The 17875-nt window shown below is 40.4% G+C and overlaps 1 protein-coding gene across 1 annotated transcript in view; it reads right to left on the reverse strand.

Moving 5' to 3' along the window:
* The window catches only part of doc2a (double C2-like domains, alpha), a 45571-nt gene that overhangs the window by 4257 nt on the left and 23439 nt on the right, over positions 1–17875 (reverse strand). Inside the window, exons 6-11 of the mRNA XM_026375701.1 lie at positions 15114–15240; positions 14617–14676; positions 12363–12388; positions 4192–4227; positions 4048–4161; positions 640–721 (exon numbers count right to left, since the gene is read on the reverse strand). Of these exons, the coding sequence (XP_026231486.1) occupies positions 640–721; positions 4048–4161; positions 4192–4227; positions 12363–12388; positions 14617–14676; positions 15114–15240 (445 nt within the window). The remainder of the gene's footprint in view (positions 1–639; positions 722–4047; positions 4162–4191; positions 4228–12362; positions 12389–14616; positions 14677–15113; positions 15241–17875) is intronic.

Here is a 17875-nt window from a genome sequence, read left to right on the forward strand (position 1 = left end):
TTCTCCTTTGTCGTGCTCAGCTGGTCTCACCTGGTTCTCACAGTGATGAGAATGTCAGCTCCAATTCACGGAAAATCGATATAGATAAAGTATATACTTCTTGGTACTTCTAATTTTTCCGAGTACTTCTCGGAATAATTTCAAACTTAAATCGCTATAATAAGAGGACTAGGATGAAAACCTGCAGCTTTGAGCTGAACATCTTTTAGTGGCATATTCACATTTGTTATGTTCAACAGTGAACTGGCTTCTGGAAAGCCTTTGAAGGCTCAATCTTGTTATGGCGCATGCGTTTCTCATCACTGGCAAGCGTTTTTTTTTTTTTTGGAGTTGAAAACATTAAAATTTAATGTAGCAGGGTCTGTCTGACAGCTTAAAAGAAAAAAAAAATTAGCCATAGGTTTCCAGTGTGAGGACGACAGGTGTTTAGATGAGGCAGTGCAGATTGGGCACAGAGCAGCGATACTGTCAGCGAGCCGCAGGGAGAAGCAGATGAGGATGAATTTCAATAAAACAATAACTTTAAAAGTGAAGAGAGTGAGAATGGGCTCGTTAACATCATCCCTCTGAGAGAGCCACGCTCATGTGAAGCTCCGGCCTCTGCTCTGACAGCCTGAGGGGAGCAGCTGTGGGTCTTACCTCATTGAATTCGGGGTTGAGGGTTTTTTTCATCACTGATGTTTTGTGCTTGGATTTCTTCTGTATGTCAGGCTTCAGGTATCTGACAGGAGAGAGAGAGAGAGAGAGAGAGAGAGAGAGAGAGAGGGAGAGCAAAAAAAAATCCCATTAGTTCCTCCTGCCTTTTATTTACACTTGTTGTGATCTCTGTTTGTATTTTCATGTCTTCACACTGTGGCTGGACTCATGATGGCTTCAGGACGTCTCATGGACACTGTCTCATGACTGCCTTGAGAGAAGTTCTTTAAATTTGATGATTTATGATGTGTTTAGTGTTGTGTTTTTGAATCTGTGCACTAAGATGAACCTCCAACATGACGCGACTTGCTGACTGCTTTTCTTTTAATAACTGCTCACCGTGACCTCGTGTATCGCTGTGAGTTTTCATTAGAAAATCATTAACGATAGAAAACATCCCAATCTGAAACGACGGGCCTGGAAATGATGCAGCGTGTTTAATTAAGGCAGTGTTTGAGAGCTCGAAGCAGACGTTAGCTTGCTGCAAGATTATTTTCACGCTGCAGTCTGGTGAATTTGTGTAAATCATCATTAATGAAGCTGTAATTAATAATTTATCACAATGAGTCGGTGCAACACACATGCACAGAGTCAGCTCAGTGATTCATACTTGGCAGAGAGCAGTGGGGGCGGCTATCTTGGAGCCACTTCACCAAACAGAGCTGTACTGTAATTGGTTCTGACCAGTTATTTTAACAGATGACATGAGGAAATAATAAGGCGAGGTAGAGCCAGGACCAACACACTCAGTTGTTTCCTGTTTATCACAGTCACCCCTCTGCAAACTGCTGCATGCTAATAAGAACAGAAAAGACTGTTGGGGCCCCGTACTATTTGGGGCCCTTGATGTATCTAGTATCCGTGTGGCTTCTTTGTTTGAGCTGTGCAGGAAATTGAATCTGTTAATTTCCTCTGAATTAACTTCGGGCTGACTCAAGATGTCCCACAGCTGAGGCTGCTGACCTGCACGCTGGTTTTATTCAGATAGAGAGACCAGCTGTGTAGCCTGATATTAAGACTGTCACTGCTTTCATAGTACATGAGTCAGTGATTCATACTTTTCTCTCATTTGGTCATTAAGTGTATTTCCACTTAGTTTTATGCACATTTTCTCTTTACACATAAAACGTAAACAGAACCACTAAAAGCTAAATCTGAAATATCAGAATCTACATGGAGCAACAGATGTACCGGTATTTGCATGTTCGTACTGCTACTGGGCATGTTCCATTCGCTCCACACCCTATACACCCACATCTCCACTTCTGCAGTGTGCTTCAAGTCATCTGCCTTCACCCCAAAGTTCTGGACAGAGGAGGCAGATGTTACGTTACTGTAACTAGCAGCCTGATCATAAAAACTGTGCCGATACTGGAGCTGTGCAGCATGCCTGAAATCAAGAGCGTGAGTTAAGTAATCCATGAGCACAGACTACTTAACTTGTGTTTCCAATTCGGTGATCTGTGCTCTCAATTTAGTTATGGTGTGCACAGTTAGGTCCTCTAATCCCCCCACGGCACCTCCCTGGCTCTGTAGATGTGTCTTTGTGAATATAAAGATAATAATAAAATGCCAGACAGACACAGATCAGAGAGGAACAGGTGGACAACACGGACTGGACCTCGTCTGGTTTTTAAAAGGAATATTGACCTGTTTTAAACACATATATTGGCAGAGTGAGAGCCGTGACACAGCATGCTGATATCCTGAACGCTGCAGTCATTTTGAAAATGGTTAAATCTCTGAGCTCACTTGACCCCTCAGCTGTCAGTCGCCTTCTTATTCTGGCTCAGGCTCCGTTTGCATTCTGAAAGCGTGCGACAGAAAACTCTCCTCCTCTTCAAAGCGCGTCTCTCAAGTACCACAGGAAACAAAAGCAAAGGGAAGACTTCAATCTAAGTCTCTGGCCCCCGGTGTTTCCTTCTGACAGACCCGAGCCAATGAGAGACCCCGCTCACACTGTTTCCTTTTAAACCTTCCTACTGGGAAACAGATGAGGCTTTTTGAACAACAATTGCATCATTGATTAGGGACGTTAATAAGATGGCAAAACTCCAGATTTTAATTGTCTCATTAGTGCACAAGTCCAGTATTTAGTCAGCACCCCCAGGGAGGAGCAGAGAGGTTTGTGATGCTGGTAATTTGTGTTTGAAATGACAAAGTGAGAGGACGTGCCGACATAGATCACAGACTGCTCACAAGACCATTATTCTCAGACAGAAGGAGTTTACTTTTCTTTAGCATCCCTTAGGGTCTTACTGACTTGACCAGTGACTTTATCTAACCCTAACCATCAACCTGTCAACTACATCCCGCTGTGGTTGGCCAGCCACCATCTTTTTGCATTTGAACAGTTCAGGAAAAGTCTAATAAAACTAAATAAAACAGACATCATTGTAAAAACAAGGTCAATGTCGAGGTTTTTTCTGAAAATAGTAAGTGTGGTTAAGAATTGTCCAACGTAAAATAATCATGCAACTTTATTCCTCAACTCTACTGCATTTCAGACAAAAATATAGATTTTTTTTACTCCACTCTGTTACATTTATTTAATGACTGTGTACTAATAATAATGATGATGATAATACTGACATACTTTATTGATCCCCTTGTTGCTGGACAGCTGCCACCACTCACCTTTGGCATTCGTAGACGACTGTTCTACCAACTGAGCCACTGCTGCCCCAAAATGACTAGTTGATTAGTCAGAAAATTACTGGCAACCATAAATGCCATTTTTCATGCGAAGATGCCACATATTTAACGGTTCCAGCTTCTTAAACATGAACATTTTCTTCTTTCCCTTTTTAATATACAATTTATTTTGAATCATTTTTATTCCCTGTTGGTCGTCCAGGTGTCACTTTTGAGTCACACATCTATATTGTTCACTATTTTCTGTGTTTTTACCTATTTAGAGAAAGTATGGCAACTTTTACTTTTGACACTGATGTTTTCAATGTGTGACTTTTGCTTTTACTTGAGTAGTTTTCAGTGTGGAATTAATACTTTTACTTGAGTAGTGCTGTGAATATTTCCTCTGCACCACTGATCAACACACAAACACACACACAGTCAGTTCCCATAGTGTCCTCAGTAAAACAGATGGAGCAAGGACACTTTAGGGCCTTTTGAGTGTTCTTGGCTTCGTGTGAATTGTACTTGGACCATGACTGAAGTCCATGACAACGCAATTATACAGATGATGAGAACACAGCTTGTGAAAGGCTTACTGTGCCTCGGTTTAACTCTCCCCTACTTTACTTCAGGATATTTAAAACTGTAGTGTCGTTGCTGCAGGTTAAATCATCCTGCAAGATGCCAAAACCTTTAGTGTGCCACAGTTCTTACATTTTGACGTAGGGGTCAGAGAATCCGTTGACATCCATGGCTGCCAGGTGAGCGCAGCGCTTCACTCCAACACAGAGACCCCCGCTGCGACGGCCTTCACCACCTTCTGTGTATCTTTCCTCCAAACTGGCCGGAGGCAAAAACTGCAGAGACAGGAGAAGACGACCTCTCTCCTCCAGACTGTGAAGCTGCTCGTTCTCCCACTGTGCACAAAAACAAGTTTGCTCAGATTATTTTGCTCAGATTTCAATTATGTTTAATGTTCAATTATTTTTGTCAGAAAAATTATCAGAAAACAGCTCTTCTCTGACTGAGTGGACCTTTAAAAGAGATACTTCAATATCTAGGGTGTATTTCCACATACTTGAGACGCACATACAGTACTTGGCACTGACAGTGCTTAGTGAACTTAATATGTCAACATTTATGTTTAAAAGATCTTAGGATTCATTGATGTGACCTGCATGATTGAAAGTTAAATCTGGTCTGGAGCTGGATACCACCGTCTGGACTCTGCCTCTAGTGCACTGTTATTTTTAACTCCACATATTTATTTGGCATTTACACGGTTTCCAATTTGATTCCCAAAGTTCAGACTTTGGTAAATTCAAATTAAAAATGTGATCTACTTCTCAGGAGACAAAGGAAAGACAGTTGTGAGCAGTGCAGTTTTCCTCTGGGTGAAAGTGTCAGCTGTGACTGGATAATGAAGGTATTAGGTCTGATTTTAGCTCCATCTGGAAATGGAGCAGTGGTTTGTGGGAGTCAAGTCCAGCTATAATCCAATTCCATCCTGACTAAAATTCCCACATAGACAATATCACAAAGATAATGAGATAATAACACCAGCACCTCTTCCACTGACGGCGTTCATTAGAACGCATCTGACAGTTCGTATTTAATTTGATATTTTTGGTCATGACACAGCAAAGAGTGAGAAGATCGATAGTTTAATCCGTCGTCTTTGTCTCGGCCACTCTCTCTCTCTCTCTCTCTCTCTCTCCCCTTTTCCTGCAGTGATGCTTCCTGCCTCCATTAGACTGCAGCATCTCGCTCCATCACCGTGCACCAATCCTCCTTACAGGCAAACTGCCTGAGCTCTGAGTTTACTACCTGCATGTCTCACTTTGATCTCCCCACCCTCCTTCACACTTTGACCTGTTTCTTTGTCTTAACAAAAAAGTAAAAAAAGAAGATTTGTCATAATCTGTTTGAACTTAAACAAGAGGGTGAAAAATTCATGTGACTTTTACTAAGTGCTTCCTACAAATTCAGTTGGTATTTAGCTCCAGAGCGCCTGTGTCCCACCATCCTTCACAATAAATCTGTGGCTAAAAAAAGCAAAAAAAAGGTCAGAAAATAAACAGATCGATGGCTTTTAGTGGGAGTCAGCACAGCTTGGCCGGATTTCTTCCTGCCCACCTCCAATTGGTGGGAGAGGCACTTTGTAGATGAACCCTGTGTTGAATAAGATCAGCTCAGCAGCGTTTGCAAAGTCAGTCTCTCTGGCTGGAATAAAATAAACCAGTCCAGCTCTGGATATCTGCTCCAATCCACACTTCAAAGACCCGTTCTCCTGCAGGAGAAAATGTCATCAAGCTCGCAGGTTTACATTCGAGGTGAGCGGCTGATGGACAGCTGGTGCATGTTACTCCATCAGTGTGACATCTCTGTCCTCGTGTTTTACTGGGACATTTGAAGTGAAGGAGTAAAGAGCTGAGCTCATCCAGACATCTGCTTTGACTGATAGCTGACCTTGGAGGAAGTTTCAAACCTGCATAGTGCTCAAAGTTTTTGCAGGAGAAAACACCCGTCACCAGTCAGATACTTAAAAAACCTGTGACAAAAGCCCTGGTACTACACTCAATACAATAAAATGGTGAATAACGTACTTATATGTTCCTAAAACCAAAGGTGACATCCTCTGATGTCTTCTTTTAATGTAGTGCGTCAAACCCAGAGAGATTCAGTTCATCATAAAAGGCAGAGGAGAAACATTGAATCCTCACAATCGAAGTAGTTTGGCATTTTTGAAAAATAACCTCATAATTAATTTATCACAATTGATACTGATTCATTTTCTACCTAATAATATCCATTTTAATAAGATATCTAACCTTCTATTACTATTTCTTTTTTTCTTTTCTTTTCTTCATGTTCTACCCATGATTTCAACAATGCACAAAAACACACCCACGAATCAAACCATATTTGACAGGGACACTATCATCTGATTTTTGATTAAAGCAAGCAGCACATTATCAACAACAAACAGCATATTAACAGCTGTTTTACAAAGGAAGATCAGCTCATTATAATTATTATGTGAACGGATGATGAAAGCACATGTTTCCCAAACCTTTGATGAATATACAATAGATTCGTCTTTGCTAATTTTCCCTAATGTGCTGTTGCTTTTATTTTTATTTTACTTATTTCTTCTCTTTTATTTTTTTATTCACCTTCTTTCCCTCATTTGTTCATGTCTTTGTAGTGGTTACAACTGAGTGTCATTGTGCAATCCTGTGTTGTACAATGACAATAATACTGAACCTTTAACTTTGCCATACTTCAATCATACTTTGATGCATGTGACACGGTTGTAATTGTAAAATTCTCCTGTGGGGAATCACTACAATTGCGAACAGTGCTGTTTCATAAAAACACAACTTCTGTAGCATCTTCTTCAGAGTATCAAGTGCCTATCAAGAAAACTCAATGTGATTTTTAAGTCAATACAGCAATTTACGTGTAGTCTAGAAAATATCAAAGGGTCAGCACATACGTTTGTTTTGTTTTTCTTTTTGACAAATTCAGCAGTACATATGATAAATAATAAATATTCACAAGAGAGCAAGTATTACGTGTTAATTAGAGTACAGTGCTATGCATTATAAATAAATATGCTTTGGGACATACTTGGTGCTACTATCAGCTTGTTTAATTAGGCTTTTTGTCAGGGTGGAAAAACCCTGTAAGGGACACGAAGAGCAAACACATTCACTAAATTGTGCTTAGCTGTAGCTTCATCCTAGAGATGAAAGTTTCCAGCTGAAAACATGCATCACACGTTAAAACCAAACGAGCGTCTCCATTTCTTTTATATCAGAATAGAATCAATGAAAACAGAGTCAGATCTGTGCTCTAATCAGAGGCACTGTACGAAAAGAGATACGCTCTCAGGTTTGTGTATTACAGATGGCTGCTCTCAGATCAGCCTGCACACAGAGGGAGGAAAGGAAACAAAGAAAGGTGAGCCATTAAGTAAAGCCCTCTTCTTCTTTCCACACCAAGGTGAGTCGACTGAAACCCCCCCAGAGGCACTGCACAGGCGGCAAAACACATACCCTGCCTCCACCTTAAAACACCTGTACACTGCTGTTTTGAAGGCAGGGAGCTAATGAGCTCTCACCAGGCTCAAAAAGGACAGCAGATGCTGAGACACCAACAAGAAGCTTAGCGGTGCTTGTATCATACACACAACATTAATCTAAACAAATCTTTAAAAGTGTCTAATTGGACCCCAAAGGGTCACGTCACCAGCTACAGACAGAGACAAAACACCAGGGGCACTGCAGGTGATGGACATACAGCTTTGTAGCACCTGGTGGGTGACTGCTGCCTTATAAACACATTTCTATTTTTTTTGTTTGTTCCAAACAAGTCAGAAACTGGCAACACGCACAAGAGTTTAATATTCTGACTAACTGTAAAAATGATCTTGTTCACCATCTGTGCTGAGCGTGCACAGATCAAATAATAAGAGTACTAAGTTCTGAGTCAAGAGCTTAACTTAAACAACAGGTTCAAGGGACGTCAAAAAATGTGTTGAGCTAGACCCAAGTAAAGAGCAATGAGTCTGTAGTCAAGACCACAAAGTCCTGAGTAGTTTTAGATAAGTCCAAGTCAAGATCTAACAGGTTTAAAGTCAAATCAACACGACTAGTCCGATTAATGCTGCTGCTGAGAGAATAATCAAACTGCTCTTAGCAAGTTAACAGCTGAGGACATGATATTGTTTAAGGACGAGTCAAGCAACATGAGCAGTCAGACAATCACATGAAGAAATAAGTTGTAATTAACCAATTTTATCCAGGAGAGCTTTGATACTGACAGTAATTCATTTCTAAAAGTGCCTGGAACAAGTCAAACTGCACTGGATAGTGGAAATGATGTCACTCCACTGGCTGAAACCTTTCCTGCTTTAGGAAAACATGGGACTGTATGAGACTAATCGACTCCCTGAGTTGGCGTCATTATCTCCAGAGCATCAACCAAAACACGACACGGAGGGATTTCTTTTTTTCTCACCAATTATAAAATCACTCTCTGAAATCTGTGAGTAAAAAATTCCGCTGAACGTATTTATAGGCTACAAATCATCCACCACCCAGGAATAAACTCACACACTGGTCCATTAGCCGTCCCGGCGGACAAGTTGAGATGTGGTTTGGTAAATGGAAGTGACAGAGTAATAACCAAATAACCAGATCCATCCTGAGGCTTGACGTTATGAACGTGAGGGCATTCTGTCATAGGGTGATATTCTAACCTGCGGTTTAGAGACTCCCAGAGGTCTTTAAGAAGTCTATGAGTAGTCCAGAAAAATGAGTAGTAGTTTCATCTCATGATGCTTTAATTCACTGGAAATGATCTTGGTTAGCAAGCGTATAATAAGGACTAATTCAGATAATGGCTTTTACTCCACTCTGCCACTATTATCTGCCCACATGGAGTGGAGGAAGTATGAAATGATGACAACAGAAGCTCCTTGGGAGGAAAAATGAAAATAGACACAGACACTTTTTATTCAGAGTCTGCTTTGATCCAGTCAACAAGGTCTGATTTACATTTTTCATTGAACCAAGCTACATAAATTTAAAGAAATAAGTCAGAAATAATAATAAAAAATAAAATGCTTATTTTTTTTTTTATTTTTTTTTCTGATATCAATGCCATGCTTTAGCCTTGAGTCAGGAATCTGTGCTGGCAGTTGTATTGTTATAGAATCAGAATGAGATTTATTATCCAAGTATATTTGAGCATAGAAGGAATTTGACTGCAGTTTTTAATATCTTTCACCATATTTAAGAATTACAGTAACATTGAAGGTGCACTATAACATACACAAAGACAGGCTGGAGAGTGAGATAGAGATGATTCAAACTGTAGCATTTATACAGTTTGTATAATATAAATTAGTAAGTAAATATACACCGGTTTGATTTCATACTACACAGTAATTTAGGGGAACAGCTGTTGCATTGGTTTTGCATGGTTATTGCACAGAGATTGGCTGTCCATGACTGATTAACCACTCATCTGAGTGGTGGCCTGTGGGAAGACACTGTTCTTGTGTCTGATTGTTTTGGCGTGGTCTGTAGTCCTGACCAGAGGGGAGACGCTGGAACAGGTTTGTTGCTAATGTAATAGGGTTTACTCTTATATTCAGCTGAAGACTTTGTGATGTTTGTTCATTTTTATTGTTAAAAATATTAAGACTCACACTCGCCTTCATTTCAGTGTTAGTTTGAGGTCAGTCAAAAATCTGACTGACCAGTAAAAGCCGGTGTTATTGAGTGTAGTAAACTTGTTTTAATATGTTATGGGTTGTTACTGTAGTCTGGACTCTGTGCTCTGATTGACAGTAAACAGATGGACCAGACTGTCCAAATCTATCAGCCATCTGCTGTTCAACTTTTTTTGTTCCTTTTTTTTCTTTTCTCCAAAACTCATAAAATATAGCCTCCATTTTTTTTATGTGCAGATTAAACCAACAAACGACAGCGTGTCAGTCGGTGAGCTTATCGCTGTTGGTGGGTGAATTATTGAACTTTGGATAGACAGCTCTACTTACTGACAGCAAATAAGTGGCTCCCTGGAAATAACTCATTTCATTTAAGTGTATCTTTCATTAAGTTACTAATTGTGACACCTCCATGTGTATAAGTTTTGATAAACAATTTATTCTACATGTTAACGAACTTTAGGGGACAGAAAAGGTTATCATAAAAGTGTTGCCTAACTCTTACTCTAACCTAACACTGACACGATTCCCAAATGTAACCTGAACCTTAACTTGTTTCTTTATGCTGCAAGGACCAGTCAAGGTGCTCACACAAGAGCCGTCCTTGCTAAAAGTGATTAATCCTCACCAGTACAAGCAATGCAAGCTCACACACAGACACACAGCTTGTTCTCCTTTACACTGACCATAGTCCCCCATAAACACCACCACTACATGCTTAAAGCTAACCTTAAGCTAAGTTTAATAATTTACATTAAATTAGTGATTTGCATTTGTCACCAAAAGGATGTCCCCACAATGAATCTATGTTCTCTGAAGATGAGTAGAACACACACACACACACACACACACACACACACACACACACACACACACACACACACACACACTCACACCCATACACAGGGCTCATCCAATCCTTTGGCACCAAACCTGTTGAATTTTTTATGAATCAATTTACCTCTGACTCTGAGTCATTTTCACAACTCATGTGCTGAAAGGTTTTAGTTATATTAATGTTACAATATGAAGCACCTCTAACTAAAAAAAGTCATATGACATGTCACGGCACTTAGAAAACCAACAAGTTGTGCTGACTCCTCCATTTGGTTATTTGAGAACTGTGGTCTGTGAGTTTTTCCCCTAATCCTTTCTAAATGACCATCACAGCCTCAGTGTCACCTCTAGGAATAGAAAAAAGTGGGAGACGTCAACAACTTTAAATCCTTCAGGCAGGTTGTTAAGGGTGCTAGACTGAAATGTCATGTGCCTTGGCACCTTGAAATCTACCAGGGCAAATTCTCCTCTATTGTATTTTCACAGTTTTTGTGAACATATATAAACTGTGATGCAGACAGAGGAAATAAGATTTAAAACTTTCTGAATAAGTAAATGTGTTCAGTGTGGATTTATGTTGGATTTCCATTGACTTTACCTGTGGCATCTTTCCCCTTTAAAAACATCTATATAAGTCAAATCGCTGCCGTGATCCATGAATGTATAATCAACCAGAGCATGTTCAGTCAGTTAAAGGTTTGGTGACTTTTTCACTCAATCATCTTCTTGCTGCATGATGAAGCTCATCCCACTTAGTTTTGATTAATTTCTTTGTAAATTTGCAGACAAATTGTTTCAGTACACATCTGAGTTCTTCCTGCTGCTTTCATCATGAGTTATACCATCAATAAATATCAGTGAGTCTGTTTCAGGAGACTCTAACGTCTCCGTGCTTCACAGATGAGCTTGTATGGTTTTGATTAAGAGCTCATCTTTTCTCTCTCCACTCCTTGGCCTTTTCATCACTTCTGTTGACATTAATACTGGTCTCACCAGCTCATAAAACCTTTGCGGCTCATCTCTGTACTTTTCTTCAACTTCCAGTCTGGCTTTCTAATTTTTCCACTCATGAAGTCTTTGAATGGTGACCGGGCCTCTCAGTGGGTTTCAGGCCATGCTATCATAAATCTGCTGGACCTTATGTTCAACGTATACTCGTGTTGGGAGAATTAGGTCCAGATATTGTGAGGAGCTGTGCTTTGTCCTAAGAGGTGGGTTCCCTGTGTTTTGTGTTGTCACATGCATTTCACACAGCCAATGTGTAGATGTGCTCAGGGTTCCTGTGCTTGTCTAAACATATTTTTTGAATTCTTGGTACTGTTGACAAGGAAATTAGATTCCTGTTTATTTAAAATGCTGTACCAAGTTGCTGCTGGTGCACAATTAGTTATTATTTTAATAATAAATAACAGTTCACTAGATGTATCTATGTCCTCATTTGTTACATTTTGTTTTAAATAGTCGGAAAAGCAATGTTTAAGCAGGGCTGATGCTGTCATTACTGTCTACAAGTGTTTCACTTCACACACAGTTCATTCTCTCTCAGTTTTCCCACACCAACCTCACCCTTACTGGAATCTTCATTCTAAATCTTGTTTCAGCAATTCAGTGATGCGTTCTAAGCTTTACTGAAATATTCAAATCCAAACAGACATGTTTCTTAAGCTTCTCTGTGCCTTGTGTGTCTTTTCAGAGTTTCAGCCTGACAGAAAGCACCTTGCATCTTTGGAAACTTTACAAACTCTTCCAGCCTTCCAGCTAAAGCTGATCGAGCTGTAAACACAGCAGAATCGAAGAGGTTTTCTTCAAATTGTTTACATATCTCCACACTGTTTGTCAAAAAATAAAAGCCTCCATTTCATTTTCTGTTCCCTGAAGACCGTCTTGACTCATATGTGGGTTCAAACTCCACTGGGCGAGTCATCATCTGTCGTTCCATCTCCAGTCACACACTCCCTGACTGCCTTTCTCCTCTAGCTGTCACTCACTTTTCTTTTGACAAGCTATCTGTCATTTATCCAGATGTCTCTCTTGTCCAGATTCATGTTATCTGACCCTGCTGTTCGATACACTATATTTTATTTGAAAAACTCTTGAGTGGTCCACCTAGATCTAGTCTGTTCTTACGATCTTGCATGTGGAGTCAGGAAAAGAAGAAGAATGTGCAGGAAGTATTGTTTTGTACATTTTGTACATTCAGAGAAGAGTCTGCCGGTGTATTTTTTAGACAAAATGAAATAATGCATTTATTGGGAACTATTTTCAGTGGTGAATTAATCCACATTTGGTTCTCTGGGGAGTATTTGGAGCAGCACAGTGGCTGTGTGTGAGGCTGAGTCTAAATAAACCACAGTGTACATGTGTATGCTCATGCTAATGAAAGAACATGTCTACCACAAGCTGTGAGGAGCACATCTGGATTAGCGAGGTCAGATTTAGTCTCGGTTGCTGTGACATTGCGTGGCCTGTTTGTGGATTACCATGGTCCCTCAGTGAATTATTTCACCGTCATGGGTAAAATCACATTAGCAGCCACTGTTTATGAGAAAAATCGATTTAATTACCTCCCCTGGTTACACTACAGCTGCAGAGAGGTTCAGCACTGCTGCTTCTCAGCAGGAGGTCCTGATTGTGGGTCTTGCCATGTGAAGGTTTACACTGTTCATTAACAACATACTAGCAAGTGGGTGTCACACCCTATGAGGTGGATCCAAAACACTTTTGTTATAGTGCCACTAGTGGTTTTTATGTATTCAGCCACTCTTTTTTTGCATATTCCAATTGGCTTAGGTTAGTAGATCTGAACTGTACCAGCAGTCGCATCAGAAGAACTTTGCTGCAGGCTGATTTTAGTCTCCACAGATCTGAATTGACAGGCAGTGAAACTGGGAGCGCTGGTCTGAGTTGACATCCAAATATTTCCCTACACTGTCTCGCGATTGCTAGGGTTTGTCTACGATAGCTACATTAGCAGCTTTAAACAGCCTTAACATGCATCACACTGAAAACTGAAAAGGTTTCACCCTGACATGGTGGTTTTCTCAAATCTAATTAATGTGCACAAAGTGGTTCAGCTGAAAAACCAACTAATATAAAGAGCAGCTTAATGAATAAACTGACTCACGCATTGCTGACTTTTATGGGCTGAAAAATAAATGTACATAGACCAAAAACAAAGACAGGCTAATTAAAATAATATTTCCTCCAGTCTCTTGGTCTCACCGATAATCCTTTGTATCTCCATCTCAGACTGTGAGGGCCATTCGGTTTAAGCTCAATACACCAAGGAAGTGGCCATGAACCTTCATTAATTCATGAGGATTTACATAACAAGATTTATTTGCCATAGTAACAGCTTTTTTTTCTTTTTTCTTTTTTTTGCAAAGGAACAGTTCAGTTGTTACATCAAATTAATATATTGTTAATATATTGTTTAAAATTCATCACAACAAATATTTTAACCCTAAATGAAGTTTCAGTGCTGCACATGTTGCACTAATGTGCACTGTAAGCACCAGCAGCAGGCAGTAGATAACAATAATGTGGTGTTTTCAATAGTGAGAATAGCAAAAGTGCAACTAGTGATACTAATAATAATAATAATATATGTTATCTTATTTTAACATTAACACTGATGAATACCTAATACTGATATATGGGACTGATTAGGGCTATTGTGTTTCATTAGATTGGATTCTTCTTATAATATAATACATGTTAATAGCTACATAATCAGTTCAAAATGTCCTTTTCCAAGTTAAGGACAAATTTTTGTCCCAGATTTCAGCAGCTCAGTGTGAATTTATGACGCAGCAGTTCCTCTATGCGTTCATCTTCATATTTAGTTTGGGACAGCAGAGATCACAAAGATTCTCTGAGCTGTGGAAACTGTAGTGTTTCAGTACACTATGTATTGTCTTTGGGGGCTACTGCAGTAGTTCTCATGAATTCCAATGTCAATACAATTTCAAATCTCATGCTAAGATGTTATAACAAAAATCCATAACGAAACAAAACCACCACCAAGGCGCAGAGGGTTGTGTGATCACTGTGGGTCTGTGGCTGAAGTGTCTCACGAGGAACAAAGCTGTTGATTTTGGACAGCCCCATGACCTTTATACCTGGCACAACTACATCTGTGTGTTTAGCGACAGCAGACCCAGTACTCACAGACAGACTGAAGGACATGTGGACGTATCTCTTACCTCTCTTAAGTAGCAGGATATTCCTCGAAGGGCCTCACCCATGGCAGTAGGAGAGGGGAGCTGGACGAGAAAAAGGAGAGAGCGGGGAGATACAGTGAGCTTCGTGCGTCATTCTTATTGTTGTGTGCTCAGCTTCTGTTGAAAACATCAGACGGCTGCAGAAAGCAGCTGCTGTGTGCTGCTTTCAGTAGCTGCGGTGTTGTTTGAAAGATTTGAGTGAAATGCCTATCTGAGCTGCACAAATGCTACTCGACTGTGTTCTTTTACAAAGCAAATAGTCGTTCAACATCTTACAGTCACTTATTCCTGCTCATGTTGCACAGTACATTTGATCAATTTGAACAAAAGGAGCTTTTCTATTGTGAAGCACTGAGTGAGGTCATGCCAAGTTTAACCTGGTAACCTAGAGGATCTGTATGACAGCAATCCAATTCATTATGCAAAAATAATCTTCTACTGATTCAGCAGTGAAAAGGTAAGCGCAGCTCGCGTGTTACCGGAGGCGGATGCTCCAAACAGGTGTGGAAATGTTTCGTCTGATCGGGTTTCACACGTTTCAGAGGCACCCGGGACTCCCCAATTAACTCATTATGAGTCAGCTTGTCCTCGTCGCACACAGACAACCTGCACAGACAGAGACAGAGAGGGAAACAGAGGAGGTATCAGTATGGAATACCTTCAGATTTCAATTGTGGGAATACGGCTTCAGAGCAAATGCACTAATTGGTCGTAATCGATACACATACTGATTAGCTTAGTTCTGTAGGATTGTGTGTGTGTGTGTGTGTGTGTGTGTGTGTGTGTGTGTGTGTCTCGTGTTGGATGATCTGAAACTAAATGCTGCATTTCCAGCAGTGACTCAGGTTCTTCCTCATGACCTGATAAAGTGCCTTCATCAGCAGCTGCAGGTGGCGAAGGAAATCCTTCTCCTCCTGCTGTGCACGGACTCTCAACAGCACTGATAAAGGTCACTGATGTGATGAAGATCAAACGGCATAAGCTGCCAGTTGTAGAGCCAAATGTCAGACTCTGTTCAGGATGTCAGATCAAAGGAGCCTCCAGAGTCCCAGTGCACATCTCCTCAACACTCCCACACTCTGTACCATCGTCCTGATAGTAACGATTGATATTAAGAGACGTATGTTAAAACTGTCTTTTCCTGAAAAAGGTCTGAAAAGAATTGAAATTGAGAGGAACCAGTTTTAGAAATCACTACACGACAGCATAGTGTGTCCTTGTACTTCTTTGAAAACCTTTCTGTAAAATTTGGGAGCTTATTTTGGAAATGAGGAGAAATTCTGTTGAGTGTGACCTTTCATGGACAGTGAGCACCGGTATGCAGAATAAATGTTAATACTATGAGTTGAAAAGTTGAAACCTGAAAGGAGAAAAGAGGACATTTTAAAGGACACGTCCTAGAAACAGGGGACTTCATAGCAAGTTAGGACCATTATGGACCACAAGGGTCTTAGTGGAAAGAGATACCGGTTTTGAAACGTGATAACATTTATTAAGAGTGAAGACATTCTTGCTTTAGAAAGGAGAAAGCGTTATGCCCATGAGGATTCTCACAAATATAAAAGTGTATTTGAATTTGAAGCAGGCTTTCCTTCTACCTGTCCCTGATGTTGACCTGAATTGACAGCTTGAACAGCAAGATAACAAAACAGCAGAGAACACACAGCCTCCACACAGCAGCCGAATCCAAATGACAAAAAAAAAAAAAATAAATAAATAAATCTGTTTCTGCATTTCAATAAACCAAATAAACCAAAGAGGAAGCAGCTTAATTCTGTTTGTAGAGAAGGTGTAGAGCCAGAATCAGCGCTGGGTAACAGTGACAGCACAGTCAGGAGGTTTGAATTGAAGCAAACACAAACAGCATATTAAATGTGCTGGTAAACAATGTGGAAGCACCGGCTGAGAGACAGAGAGGAGAGGAGGGCAAGAGAGGGCACCAGTAGTTTGATAAAAAAAAAAATCTACTGTAGACATTTTAAATAAATGAAATCACAGAGAGGATCATTATAATGTCTGATCTAAAATAAGAAGTGAGAGTGTGTCGGTGCATGTTGAAGTTGAATCTGACCTCTGGAACTCATCTAGAATGTATTTTTATTATTTATCACCTCAGATTGAGAGGTTCAGCCATTCATAGCATCTGTGTTTGTTTTCCAAGACCTACATGGACTCCCCGTCCACTCTTCCACTTCCAGGCCCTTCAGATACATCACGATTCAGCTGAGCTGTTCAAATTCAAAGCCTCTATACGTGGCTCGAGGGCAGCAGCGTGCCGAAACCGCAATCTACAACTTTCTATCTTGACATAATGGGTTCCCACACCCTGCCAGCAAAACCGTACTCTAACCCTAACCCTAAAACCAACACCGAAACCCTCAAATATGCCTTTAATGGAACAAGTGTCAGAGGAAATGTCCTCACTTTCCAAAACTCAGTCTCGAGGTCTGAAAATGGTCCTCGAAAAGGTAGGAGCACAATAACCCTCCACACAAACTCAGGACCCCTGGGACAGACCATAAAATGTCTTTTTTCACTCTTGTTTTTAAGCTGAAGAGGAGTGAAAAAGCCAAATCCCAGCTGAGATCTGGCCGCTGGCGTGAAGCTCCGAGGGAGAACTGAAGCACGTCACAGAATCCAGTCCAAGACGTTCACTAATGAACGTCTGAATTGAGACAAATTACCTGTGTGGATTATGTGTGACGTTTTTATCCAGCGCATATGTCCAGTCCCTTTTACACCACACGATAATCCGTGAGATCTTTGCAGAGTCGCCATGTAGGTTTGTATGTTTTCATTTTGCTTTGTCTGTCAAACACTCACAGTCTGATGGAGTTTATCAAAAAATGCCGGGTCATTGAGCAGTGAATCCTTTTAAGGAGCAAACCTGATACGCCAGCATCTGGATTAAAAAAAATTTACTCCAGGAGAGTTGTTACTGATTCAAGTCTTTCACAGAGATTGTGTGTGTTTTCTGATAAACGATTCCTGTTGGCCAACACACATCAGCACTTTTCTTTTTAGATTTCACTCTGAGGTTCATTCAAAATTACATGCTGGCTTTGCTGCATGTTTGCTTGAAATTAAATGCTTGCTCCTGAGCTCTGTAATTAAAGGGTTTCCGCTGTGTTATTTCACACTTCTTTTGATTATGGATACTCCTCATCTGATTGCCACCCACCACCCTGAGCTTTCAATGGCAGAAACATCAATTCAACATTAAAGAATGGAAAAGACAGCA

This window comes from Anabas testudineus, chromosome 8, assembly GCF_900324465.2.
Source record: "Anabas testudineus chromosome 8, fAnaTes1.2, whole genome shotgun sequence".
NCBI lineage: Eukaryota > Metazoa > Chordata > Actinopteri > Anabantiformes > Anabantidae > Anabas > Anabas testudineus.